Below are 13546 nucleotides of genomic sequence, written 5' to 3'. Positions count from 1 at the left end.
AGATTGAGGGATATGGAGAGGAGGTGGGTAGGTGAGATTGAGGGATATGGACAGGAGGTGGGTAGGTGAGATTGAGGGTCGTAGGGCTGAAACCACTTCCCTTTTTGTTTTGACCATCTTTCATCCTGAGTATGTTGAGAAAGAGCAATGAACTGTTAATGGCCATCTTGATGCAATGAATGTGGGTAAAATGCAGAGAGGTGTCAGGAGAAGTTCACTGCTGGAGATAACTAGTGTTGGTACCAGCCCTCCAGCACTTCAAACCAGCCCTAAGCAGAAATCTGCAGCAGTGCAATGGTTACACAGACTTTGGAGAAAGGCTGCAGAGTCCCTAAGGCATCTTCATTCAAAGAATTATCTCTATTGATTACCTGCAGACAAGATGAATAGGATCACCCACTCAGAATGGCAGTTACTGAGGTTTAAATAAAACAATATGAGAAAAACCAGCAAACAGTCCCTCAGACACCCCAGGTACTGGTGATGATTAACTCCATGGGTACAGACACCTCCAGTTTGCTGGGATAGGATTAATCTTACATTTTTTAAATCTATCCTCAGACTCTGGGCATGCTGGCAAGGCTGGCATTTTATTGCCCACTCCTAATTGCCTTGAGAAGGTTGTGAAAGTCGGATTGCTGTAGTCCATGTTTTTTTTTATTATTCATTCATGGGATGTGGGTGTTCAGGGGGCTGTTAAGAGTCAACCACGTTGCTGTGGGTCTGGAGTCACATGTAGGCCAGACCAGGTAAGGACCAGTAGATTTCCTTCCCTAAAGGGCATTAGTGAACCAGATGGGTTTTTACAACAATGGTTTTAATTGCAGAGTTTTTTTTTAAATTTAAATTCCACCATCTGCCATGTCGGGATTTGAACATCACTCGTCCAGTGACAATAGCACTCTGCCATCGCCTCCCCATGGACTGTGGTGTAGCTGCTCCCAGCAATCTCCTTATTTCAGTGGATTGTCAGGGTCAGCAGCAGTAACTCCTGAGGGTTTTGGTCACTGTATTGAGCAGGAACACCACTCACTGCGTTCCACAAATATTGAGTTGCATTTAATGAGAAGGACAGTAGTAAAGAAAGATCTGCATTTATATAGAACCTTTCACAACCTCAGGACTTCCCAAAGTGCTTTACAGCCAATGGGTCACTTTTTGAAGTGTAATCACTGTTGTAATGTAGGAAACACAGCCGCCAGTTTCCAGGCAGCAACTTCAACCATGTGATAAGGGCTGGTTAATCTGCTTTAGTGAAGCTGTTTGAAGAATAAATATTGGCCCAAGAACCAGAGGGAACTCGCCAATCTTCTTCAAAATAGCACCGTGGGATATCTTATGTCGAACTTAGAAGGTAGTAAAAGATTTAGTTTAGCGTTTTTCTGAAAGAAAGAAATGTACAAGAGAGGAAAGAAAATAAAGTCCATTGATGTCCCTCTTTCCAATTAACTGGTCACCAACTGTGATTCCATTTCATCCAACAGGAATAGCATTTGGTGGACAGGTGACTGAGATGTCAGATACCAACAGTACACAGCACAGTGCAATACTATCTCATTAGCTCTAAGGCAGACACATAAAAGTAGCTACAGCAGTGCAGTGTTAGAATCCCAAACCAACAGTCCCAGTGCAAGGCTTGAGCTCTATTATAGTCACTTGACGGATGCGTTTCCACCAATACCTCACTGCATTGACCCGGTATCTTGACAGAACGGGCCCAAAGGGCTGAATCTCAGAATCACAGTGCAGAAGAGGACCTTCGGCCCATCAAGTCTGCACCAACATGTAAGAAACACCTGTCCTACCTACTTAATCCCATTTCCCAGCACTTGGCCTTTGGCCTTGAATGTTATGATGTGCCAAGTGCACATCCAGGTACTTTTTAAAGGATGTGAGACAACCCACCTCCACCACCCTCCCAGGCAGTGCATTCCAGATCATCACCACCCTCTGGGGAAAAAAGCTTTTCCTCACATCCCCCTAAACCTCCTGCCCCTCACCTTGAACTTATGTCTCCTTGTGACTGACCCTTCAACTAAGGGGAACAGCTGCTCCCTATCCACCCTGTCCATGCCCCTCATAATCTTATACACCTCGATCAGGTCACCCCTCAGTCTTCTCTGCTCCAACAAAAACAAACCAAGTCTATCCAACCTCTCTTCATAACTTAAATGTTTCATCCCAGGCAACATCCTGGTGAATCTCCTCTGCACCCCCTCCAGTGCAATCACATCCTTCCTATAATGTGGCGACCAGAACTGTACACAGTACTCCAGCTGTGGCCTCACCAAGGTTCTATACAACTCCAACATGACCTCCCTACTTTTGTAATCTATGCCTCGATTGATAAAGGCAAGTGTCCCATATGCCTTTTTCACCACCCCACTAACATGCCCCTCTGCCTTCAGAGATCTATGGACACACACACCAAGGTCCCTTTATTCCTCAGAACTTCCTGGTGTCATGCCGTTCATTGAATACTTCCTTGTCAAATTACTCCTTCCAAAGTGTATCACCTCACACTTTTCAGGGTTAAATTCCATCTGCCACTTATCTGCCCATTTAACCATCCTGTCTATAAGTTCCTGTAACTCTTTCGAGTACAAACACGTTTCCATCTGTTTCAGATGAAGTTACATTGTTTCATAGTTTGCCATTGTGAGATTTGAACTCTTGATCATGGGGTTACAAACCCAGTACCATAACCACTTGGCTATTTAGGCCAAGCCCTGAACTCTTGATAATCTTTTAAATTGAACTCTTGATACTCTTTTGAGTAAACCTGTTTCCATCTGTTTCAGATGAAGTTACATTGTTTCATAGTTTGCCATTGTGAGATTTGAACTCTTGATCTTGGGGTTACAAACCCAGTTCCATAACCACTTGGCTATTTAGGCCAAGCTAGCCCAAGACACTCAACCTCATGTTTAACCACCCGGCCAATCTTAGTGTCATCTGCAAACTTATTAATGAACGACCTACACCTGTCCCTTTGCATCTGTATAAATGACCTTGTTAAAACTCTTCTGGTGAGAAAAGGTAGCCCCCCTCTCCAAACACTCATCGTTATCTGGGAAAGGCACATGGTCCTGCACATAACCATTAGAAGCCTCCCCTTTCTGAACTCTCAGTGCACGCTTACTAACATTGACACATGTTGATCACAGATGACCCTCAGGCACACATCATTCTTCACTCCCAGACAAATTCAGGAGGTTTTGCTGCAAAACTGACTGAGAAACATTAAATACAGGCAACACTGGGGCAAGGATGTAATTATAGCTCATTCCATGTTATGCTTAGTCGATCAGTGTGGGACTGGAGTCACATGTAGGTCCAGACTGGGTGGAGACAGCAGGTTCCCCTCCCCGAAGGACATCGGTGGCTTTTTACAACAATCCAGCAGTTTTCATGGTGATTTTTCCAGGTGCCACAAATGTCAGCTTTATGATTTGGCACAGTGGGGTTTGAACCCATAGTCTGTGGTTCACCAAACTAGGGTCAGAACCACTGCATGAGTAATGTGTGCGCGTCTGCTGCATGGCTAAGTGTGGGTCTGTGTTGTAGGGGTCCTGTGTCTGCCTGTGCTACATGGGTCCTGTGTCTGCCTGTGCTCCATGGGTCCTGTGTCTGCTTGTGCTACACGGGTATGGTGTCTGCCTGTGTTGCACGGGTCTTGTGTCTGCCTGTACAGTAGGGGTCCTGCATCTGTCTGTGCTGCAGGGGTCCTGTATCTGCCTGTGCTACATGGGCCCTGTGTCTACCTGTGCTGCAGAGGTCCTGTATCTGCCTGTGCTACACGGGTCTTGTGCCTGTCTGTGCTACACAGGTCCTTTGTCCACCTGTGTTGTAGGGGTCCTTTGCCTTTCTGTGCTACATGGGTCTTGTGTCTGCCTGTGTTGTACGGGTCCTATGTCTGCCTGGGTTGTAGGGGTCCTGTACCTGCCTGTGCTGTAGGGGTCATGTGTCAGTCTGTGCTACACAGGTCTTATGTCTGCCTGTGCTACATGGGTCTTACGTCTGCCTGTGCTACATGGGTCTTATGTCTGCCTGTGATACATGGGTCTTGCGTCTGCCTGTGCTGCTGGGGTCCTGTGTCTGCCTGTGCTACGTGGGTCCTGTGTCTGCCTGTGCTGTAAGGGTCCTGTGTCTGCCTACGTGGTAGGGGTCCTGCGCATGCCTGTGCTACACAGGTCTTGTGTCTGCCTGTGCTGTGGGGGTCTGGAGTCTGTCTGTGCTGTAGGGGTCTTGTTTCTGCCTGTGCTACACAAGTCCTGTGTCTGCCTATGCTACATGGGTTCTGTGTCTGCCTGTGTTGCTGGGATCCAGAGTGCGCCTGTGCTGCATGGGTCCTGCGCTGTACCTGCTGCTGTCCTGGTTGGGTTTAGTCAGTCCCTGCATGGAGTCCTCCCACACACTGTTGGCCATGGCGTTCCCGATTCCTGTCATCACCATGATGAGTTCAACAGGCCAGTCGTCCAAGTCGAGGGAGCGTACCCGCGACAGGTGCGTACCCAGATTCCGGTGGATGCCAGAACATTCTATGCAGATTAGGGCTCCAAGGTTCAAGCTCGCCCAGTCAGGATCTGCGAAAAGTGTGGAGACATTAGCATATCACGCACATTCAAAATCAGAGCAAGAAAGCTGCCTCTATCAGTGCTGTAAGCGAGGGAAATCTCATCAAACAGCCGCCTGGGGATTCACAGCCTGGCTGAAACCATGAATGTCACAACCGATTGGGAGCAGGGGGCACTGGGCATGAGGTGAGCTGCAATCAACCTCTTCAGCACTGGACCTTTACACTCTGGTTTGAGGAAGGGCCATACACAGGGCTTCAATCTGCCCTCGACATCTAGACCTGGGGATCTAGACTGAGTCCCACTGATTCCTGCAGCATCCAAACTGTTACCTCAGTAATAAAAACAAAAAACTGCGATTGCTGGAAATCCAACTATTACCTCAGTAAACTGGGCAATCCCAACACCTTCTCTAAATGGACCATCTATTAGTCCTGTGCTGTGCCTTCCATTACAGTCCTGCACTGTGGCTGTCATTAGAGTCCTGCGCCGTGGGTCTCATTACAATCCAGCGCCATGGGCCTCATTACACTCCTGTACCGTGGGTCCCATTACGGTCCTGCTCTGAGGCCTCATTACCATCCTGCACTGTGGGACTCTGCACCGTCCTGCACTGTGGGACTCTGCACCGTCCTGTAATGTGGGACTCTGCACCGTCCTGCACTGTGGGACTCGGCACCGTCCTGCACTGTGGGACTCGGCACCGTCCTGTAGTGTGGGACTCTGCAACGTCCTGTAATGTGGGACTCTGCACCGTCCTGTAATGTGGGACCCTGCACCGTCCTGTAATGTGGGACCCTGCACCGTCCTGTAATGTGGGACTCTGCACCGTCCTGTAATGTGGGACTCTGCACCGTCCTGTAATGTGGGACTCTGCACCGTCCTGTAACGTGGGACTCTGCACCGTCCTGTAACGTGGGACTCTGCACCGTCCTGTAACGTGGGACTCTGCACCGTCCTGTAACGTGGGACTCTGCACCGTCCTGTAACGTGGGACTCTGCACCGTCCTGTAACGTGGGACTCTGCACCGTCCTGTAACGTGGGACTCTGCAACGTCCTGTAATGTGGGACTCTGCACCGTCCTGTAATGTGGGACTCTGCACCGTCCTGTAATGTGGGACTCTGCACTGTCCTGTAACGTGGGACTCTGCACTGTCCTGTAATGTGGGACTCTGCACTGTCCTGTAATGTGGGACTCTGCACTGTCCTGCAATGTGGGACTCTGCACTGTCCTGTAACGTGGGACTCTGCACTGTCCTGTAATGTGGGACTCTGCACCGTCCTGCAGAATACTCACTTGGCGTATCACAGTCAACACAAAAACCATTCCCTCGCATGTTCCGGATTGACTGGATAGCGATAGCATCGCTCTGGCTTCCCAATCGGGACTAAAACCAAACAGAGAAGAGATGTAATTTAATCAGGATAGTGACTGTTTTCATTTAAGAGCAAGTCCAGCAGCAGCAGGAGCATTCCATCCAAAATCCCAACCTTTTTACAAACATCAATCCCACCCAGTCCTCCTCTCAACATCACCCACTCCCCATATCCCTCAACCCCCATCCACTCCCTATAAAGTATTCATTAAGAACCATACCCACTTCCTCTGCCTCTACACACAGGTGACCTTTATGGTCTTTTATGGGCCCTACTCTTTCCTTAGTTATTCTCTTACTCTTAATGTATTGATAAAACATCTTTGGGTTCTCCTTGATTTTTGCCAATATTCTTTCATGCCCTCTCACTGATTTCCGAATTTCCTTGTTGATTTCACCCCTCCTCTTTCTATACTCCTCTCGGCTTCCTGTAGTGTTGAGCTCTCAGTGTCTGATATAAGCTTTCCTTTTCTGCCTCTTGCTCTGTAATCTCCGTGACATCCAGGGGGCGTTAGATTTGGCCATCGCACCCTTTTTCTTTGTGGGAACATGTTTACCCTGAACTCCTTGAATCTCCCCTGTGATTGTCTCCCACTGCTCTGACACTGATTTACCTTCAAGAAGCTGTTTCCAGTCCACACTTACTAAATCACTTCTCAGCTTAGTAAAATTGGCCTTGCCTCAATTTAGAACTTTAACTCATGTTTAATCTTTATCCTTTTCCATAATTACGTTAAAATTGACTTTTTTTTTGTTGCTGTTGATTGAGGATAAATAATGACCAGGAGTTTGAAAGAGCTTCCCTGTTTTTTGAATAGTGCCATGGGATCTTTTACATCCACCTGTGAGGATAGATGGGGCCTCAGTTTAATACGGCATTAAAGAAAATGCACTCCTGGCAATGCAGTACTCTGCTGGAGCATCAGCCTAAATTAAATATGCTCAGCTCACTGCATTGGGATTTGAACTTGCAACCTCCTGACTTAGAGGCATGAGTGCTACCCACTGAGCCAAGCTGACAGGTGGAAAGGAATAAGTTGAAAGATGGGAAGCGGCAGGAGCTAATTATAGAAGTGATGGTGACAACAATAATCTGGAATGAGAATTGTAAATTGGTCATTTGGGTGAGGCATCAGTTATGGGCTCTCAGACCAAGATCATATTTGTTAATAGACAGATCTAAGGCAGATAAACATGCAAGATCAAAATGGAACTGACTGGATTGCTCCATAGAGAGCCAGCATGGACTTGATGGGCCAAATGGTCTCCTTCTATGCCGTAAATGACTGTATGATTCTCTAAACACCACCTTGTCCCCATATCCCTCAACACCACCCACACCCCATATCCCTTAACTCTACCACACCGCATATCCCTCAATGCTTTCTCTCTTCAGAAACAAATCTGACTGTCTCATCCTATTTGCAATGTTCTTCCCAGCTAATTTATTCCACCACTTGTTATTTTTGGGTGTAATGCATCTCCTTTCCTTTCTTATTCTTTCATAGGATGTGGGCTTCGCTGGCTAGAGCAGCATTTATTGCCCATCCCTAGTTGCCCTTGAGAAGGTGGTGGTGAGCTGCCTTCTTGAACCACTGCAGTAGGTACATCCGGTGCTGTTAAGAAGGGAGTTCCAGGAGTTTGACACAACGACAGTGAAGGAACAGTGATATATTTCAGTCAGAATGGTGAGTGACTTGGAGGGGAACTTGTAGGTGGTGGTGTTCCCATCTATCTGCTGCCCTTGTCCTTCTAGGTGGTGGAGTTCGCAGGTTTGGAAGGTGCTTGATGAGTTGGTGCAGTGCATCTTGTAGATGGCACACACTGTTGCTACTGTGTTTCGATTGTGGAGGGAGTGAAGGTTGAAAGTGGGAGATGGGGTGGCAATCAAGGCAGCTGCTTTACCCTGGCTGATGTTGAGCTTCTTGAGTGTTGTGGGAGCTGCACTCATCCAGGCAAGTGGGGATTATTTCACCACACTCCTGACTTGTACCTTGCAGTTGGGGAACGATAAGGTGAGTTACTGTCCGCAGGATTCCCAGCCTCTGATCTGCTCTTGTAGCCACAGTATTTATATGGCTGGTCCAGTTCAGTTTCTGGTCAATGGTAACCCACAGGATGATGATAGTGGGGGATTCAGTGATGGTAATGCCATTGAATGTCAAGGGGCGATGGTTAGATTCTCTCATGTTGGAGATGGTCATCGCCTGACACTTGTGTGTCACAAATATTATTTGCCACTTATCAGTCCAAGACTGGATATTGTCCAGGTCTTGCTGCATTTGGACATGGACTGCTTCAGTATCTGAGGAGTCGCGAATGGTGCTGAACATTGTGCAATCATCAGTGAACATCCCCACTTCTGACCTTATGATGGAAGGAAGGTCATTGAGGAAGCAGTTGAAGATGGTTGGGCCAAGGACACTACCCTGAGGAACTCCTGCAGTGATGTTCTGGAGCTGAGATGACTGACCTCCAACAACCACAACCATCTTCCTTTGTGCTCGGTATGACCCCAGCCAGTGGTGAGTTTTTCCCCTGATTCCCATTAACTCCAGTTTTGCTGGAGTTCCTCGATGCCTCACTTGGTCAAATGCTCTCTTGATGTCAAGAGCAGTCACTCTCACCTCACCTCTTGAGTTCAGCTCTTTTGTCCATATTTGAACCAAGGCTGAAATGAGGTCAGGAGCTGAGTGACCCTGGCAGAACCCAAACTAGGTGTCAGTGAGCAGGTTACTGCTGAATAAGTGATGCTTTACATTAACTTGCTGATGATGGAGAGTAGACTGATGGGGCGGTAATTGGCCGGGTTGGATTTGTTCTGCTTTTTGTGTACAGAACATACCTGGGCAATTTTCCACATAGCCGGGTAGATGCCAGTGTTGTAGCTGTACTGGAACAGCTTGGCTAGGGGCACGGCAAGTACTATTGTCAGAATATTGTCAGGGTCCATAGCCTTTGCAGTATCCAGTGCCTCCAGCTGTTTCTTGATATCACGTGGACTGAATCGAATTGGATGAAGACTGGCATCTGTGATGCTGTGGGCCTTCTCCAGAGGCCAAGATGGATCATCCACTCGGCACTTCTGGCTGAAGATTGCTCTTGTCCCTGACGTCCTTGGTATTAGTTTTTGTTGCTCATGTTTCAGCACAGGCAGTGTATTATCTGGAGAGACTTTTTCTATTTTTTTCACAACAGCCATTGCTGCATGCATAAAAGGATATTAAAATTAAGCTCTTTATCACTGTCTGACAAAGACCTCTGTACATCAGTGGCCTGTCACCTGTAATAATACTACCTGTGAACACACTGTACCTGAGCCAGGCTCAGACTGGTTCTGACAGACAGGGGGCAGCAGCTGCCAGAAGCAGAGAATGCAGTTCACTCAGAGTGGATCAGCCTTGATGTGTGCTGGAAAGCGAGAGTTATCATGAACTGGGTATCTCCATTACAGGAGAGTGAGTAAACAGCAATCGGTACACATTAACCGGATAATCTCCATTACTGGAGCTGGTGTGATGCTTACTCAGTGACCTGCAAACTCCAATTCCAGGGCAGTGTGACACTCAATCCTGCTGGTTGTATCTGTAAGGAGGTTATTCAGAACTGACACCAAACTGTTTACAAATCAGAAAACAGAGAAGAGGGGGAGCTAAGGGTAGTTAATCCGACTGACAAAAGGTGGCCACTCACTTGAGGGCTTGAGGTCACTCACACCAAAGTTTCAGGAACTATGTAACCGCAGGGCACAGGGAAAGCTGCAGTCGGTCAACCACTTGAGAGTCATGGGCCGGCACAGGGTGTCCAACCTTCAGAAGGGAAGCAATGCCTGGACACAGTAGTACACTCACACTGATCCTCTCATGTACCTGAGCTCCCAGCATGCAGGGATGGAAACATGTCAGTCTAGTCGGTTTCCTTCTCACCAAATTTAACAGGGAGCTCTCGCGCTCTTGTGTACAGTCTCACCTTATTTTTGCTGCTTTCACATGACTGTAGACTGGCAAAGATCTGACTCTCAATCGCTAGCACCCATGATTCTCTCTCATCAGAGTTCGAGGCCTCAAAATGCCAAGTTTGCCCAGTTAGCGACACAATCACAAACTCATAGGATTCTTCACCATCTGTAAGATAAAAAGTGAGAGAGTGGGACAGTCAGAATCGGCGTCGACACAACAAGAGAGTTCAGGACCTTGATTACCTCACCCCCAATCCAACAAAGCACCCACTCACTGCACCTCATCATTACCAGCTCAGGGCACTTTACTCTGTATCTAACCCCGTGCTGTACTTATTCTGGGAATGTTTGATTGGGATAGTGTAGAAGGAGCTTTACCCTGTCTCAGTGATTCCAGGAAAGGACAGGATCTAACCAGTTACTCAATATCTTGTTCCTGACCAGGTGGGGTGGGGATGACTTTATGCCTCTCTGAGCTTTCCTTCCCCTTTTAGCAATTTTAGGGTCTGGTACCAGTCCCTAATATTCAACCCAACACTGGATGATGTGGCAGGCCAGCCAAAAGACTTCCGGAGGAATCAGAAGATCCTGACAGTGGGGGGGCCGGAAAATCCCGGCCACTGTCTTTCCAACTCGGCTCCTCTGATGCAGCGTGTCTCAACTCCCAGCCAATTGTTTTGATCCTCCAATTGCATTCACGAGCAGCCATATTCCATCCAAGTTCTCCAGACACGGCTATCACCGACAAAGCGTGTGTCTATGAGCCCTCTCTCACTTGGGTCACAGAATTCCCAGAGATTTCCTCTTCTGACTCCTTTATATAGTCGAGTGGGCTCTGGCCCCACTTCAACAGCAGTAATGGGTGTTGCACAATTCACAATCCCTCGTTCTTCCTGTCTTCAGTGTTCTGTCCTTTCCAAATGTACAACACACGCGTTTAATCTTATATCCAGGTCTCCTTCCTCCTGAAACTCCTCTAATGCATCAAAATCCTTCCCATAGTGTGGAACCCCAAATTGCTCCAACTGTGATTTACTGACAACATAAGTGCATAAGAACATAAGAAATAGGAACAGGAGTAGACTATTCGGACCCTTGAGTCTGCTGCGCCATTCAATAAGACCATGGCTGATCTTCTTGTGTTTACATTTCCACATTCCCATCTAACCCCAATAACCTTTGATTCTGTGCCTAACAAGAATTTATCTACCTCGGCATGAAAAATATTCAGTGACCCCGCCTCCACCACTTTCTGAGACAGAGAATTCCAAAGTCGCAGAACCCTCTGAGAGAAAAAATTTCTCCTCATCTCTGTCCTAAATAGGAGACCCCTAATCTTAAAACAGGGACCTCTAGTTCTGGACTCACCCACAAGAGGAAACATCCTTTCCACATCCACCTTGTCAAGGCTGTTCAGGATCTTGTGTACTTCAATCAAATCACCCCTCACTCTTCTAAACTCCAGTGGAAACAAGCCCAGACTGTCCAACCTTTCCTCATAAGACAACCCACTCATTCCAGGTATCAATCTAGTAAACCTCCTCTGAACCGCCTCCAATGCATTTACATCCTTCATTAAATAAGGAGAGCAAAACTGCACACTGTATTCGAGGTACAGTCTCACCAATGCCCTGTATAACCGAAGCATAACATCCTTACTTTTATGTTCAATCCCTCTCATAGTAAAACATAGCATTCCATTAGCCTTCTTAATTACTTGCTGTATCTGCATACTAACTTTGTGTGACTCATGTACTAGAACACCTAGATCCCTCTGCACCTCAGAATTATGCAGCCGTTCTCCATTTAAGTACTACTCTGCTTTTTTGTTCTTCCTGCCAAAGTGAACAACTGTACATTTTCCAACATTCAACTCCATTTGCCGATCTTTGCCCACTCACTCAACCTAACTATATCCATCTGCAACCTCATGTCCTCTTCATAACATACTTTCCTACCTGTCTTTGTGTCATCTACGAATTTAGCTACCATGTCTTCACACCGCTTATCTAAGTCATTGATGTAAATCATAAAAAACTGAAACCCCAGTACAGACCCCTGTGGGACTCCACTCGTCACATCCTGCCAATCAGAAAAAGACCCATTTATGCATACTCTCTGCTTTCTGCCAGCCAGCCAATCTTCAATCCATGCTAATATGTTACTCCCTATACCATGCACTTTTATTTTCTGTCTTAATCTTTGATGTGGCACCTTATCAAATACCTTCTGGAAATCGAAGTACAGCACGTCTACAGGCTCCCCTTTATCCCCTGCACTTGTGACTCCTTCAAAAAACTCCAGTAAATTGGTTAAACATGATTTTCCTTTCACAAAACCATGCTGACTCTTCCGTATTGCCTTGAGCTCTGCTAAGTGCCCAGCTATAACCTCCTTAATGATCGATTCTAATAACTTCCCCAAAACAGATGTCAAGCTATCTGGCCTACAGTTCCCTGGTTTCTGCCTCCCTCTCTTCTTGAATAGAGGGGTTATATTTACTACTTTCCAATCTGATTAAACCTTTCCAGAATCTAGCAAATTTTGGAAAATTAACACCAGTGCATCAACTACCTCATTAGCCACCTCTTTTAAGTCCCTAGGATGTAGTCCATTGAGACCTGGAGACTTGCCAGGCCCCAGCTCCATCAATTTGTTCAGTACTGTTTCCCTAGTGGTTTCAATTTCACCAAGTTCCTCTCTGCCTTTCACCTTCTGACTTGCAGCTATTACTGGAGTGTTTTTTGTATCCTCTATAGTGAACACAGAAGCAAAATATTTGTTCAATTCTTCCGCCATTTCCTTATTATCAACCATGAACTCCCCACGGTCACTCTCTAGAGGGCCAACACTCACTTTGCTTACTCTTTTCCATTTTAAATACCTGTAGAAACTCTTGCTATCCGTTTTAACATTTCTAGCTAGCTTCCTCTCATACTCTAATTGCCTTCTCCTGATTAACCTTTTAGTCATTCTCTGCCGTTCTTTATGTTCTGTCCAACCATCTGTACAGCTGCTCGTCTTTGCAGAGTTGTATGCTTTTTCCTTAGGTTTCCCTTAGAATTTTTCTTTATAGTAGGGATGCACTTATTCTGAGTACTCTGAAATATCCCCTTAAATATCTGCCCCTGCTTCTCTATTGATCTATCCTCTAGCCTAGTTTCCCAGTTCACTTCAGCTAGCTCAGCTTTCAACCCCACATAATTGCCCTTATTAAGTTTAAGATACTAGTCTTAGACCCACTTTTCTCCCTTTCAAACTGAATATAAAATTGAATCATATGCTGCTACCCAGGGTGCCTTTACTCTGAGGGAAGTAATTAATCCTGTCACGTTACGCAATACCAAGTCTAATATAACCTGCTCTCTAGTTGGTTCCAGAACATGCTGGTCTAAGAAACTATCTCAAGAGCATTCAAAGAACTCCTCATCCAGGCTACTACTGCCAACCTGATTTTTCCAGTTTATGTATAGATTAAAATCACCCATGATTATTGCTGTCCCTTTATCACAAGCACCCAATATTTTCTCTTGAATACTTTATCTTACACTGTGGCTACTGTTAGGGGCCCTGTAAACCACTCCCACTAATAACCTTTTCTCCCTGCTATTCCTCATCTCCACCCAAACTGATT

The 13546-nt window shown here is 46.4% G+C and overlaps 1 protein-coding gene across 3 annotated transcripts in view; it reads right to left on the bottom strand.

Moving 5' to 3' along the window:
• The window catches only part of agap3 (ArfGAP with GTPase domain, ankyrin repeat and PH domain 3), an 847377-nt gene that overhangs the window by 72127 nt on the left and 761704 nt on the right, over window positions 1-13546 (bottom strand). For all 3 annotated transcript variants that reach the window (XM_041189384.1, XM_041189385.1, XM_041189383.1), the window contains exons 12-14: window positions 9924-10078; window positions 5876-5966; window positions 4364-4586 (exon numbers count right to left, since the gene is read on the bottom strand). In XM_041189384.1, coding sequence (XP_041045318.1) covers window positions 4364-4586; window positions 5876-5966; window positions 9924-10078 — 469 coding nt within the window. The remainder of the gene's footprint in view (window positions 1-4363; window positions 4587-5875; window positions 5967-9923; window positions 10079-13546) is intronic.

This window comes from Carcharodon carcharias, chromosome 6 (genome assembly GCF_017639515.1).
Source record: "Carcharodon carcharias isolate sCarCar2 chromosome 6, sCarCar2.pri, whole genome shotgun sequence".
Classification (NCBI taxonomy): domain Eukaryota; kingdom Metazoa; phylum Chordata; class Chondrichthyes; order Lamniformes; family Lamnidae; genus Carcharodon; species Carcharodon carcharias.
Note: the sequence above shows the minus strand (reverse complement) of the source record. Positions and strands in the feature narration are given on the sequence as shown.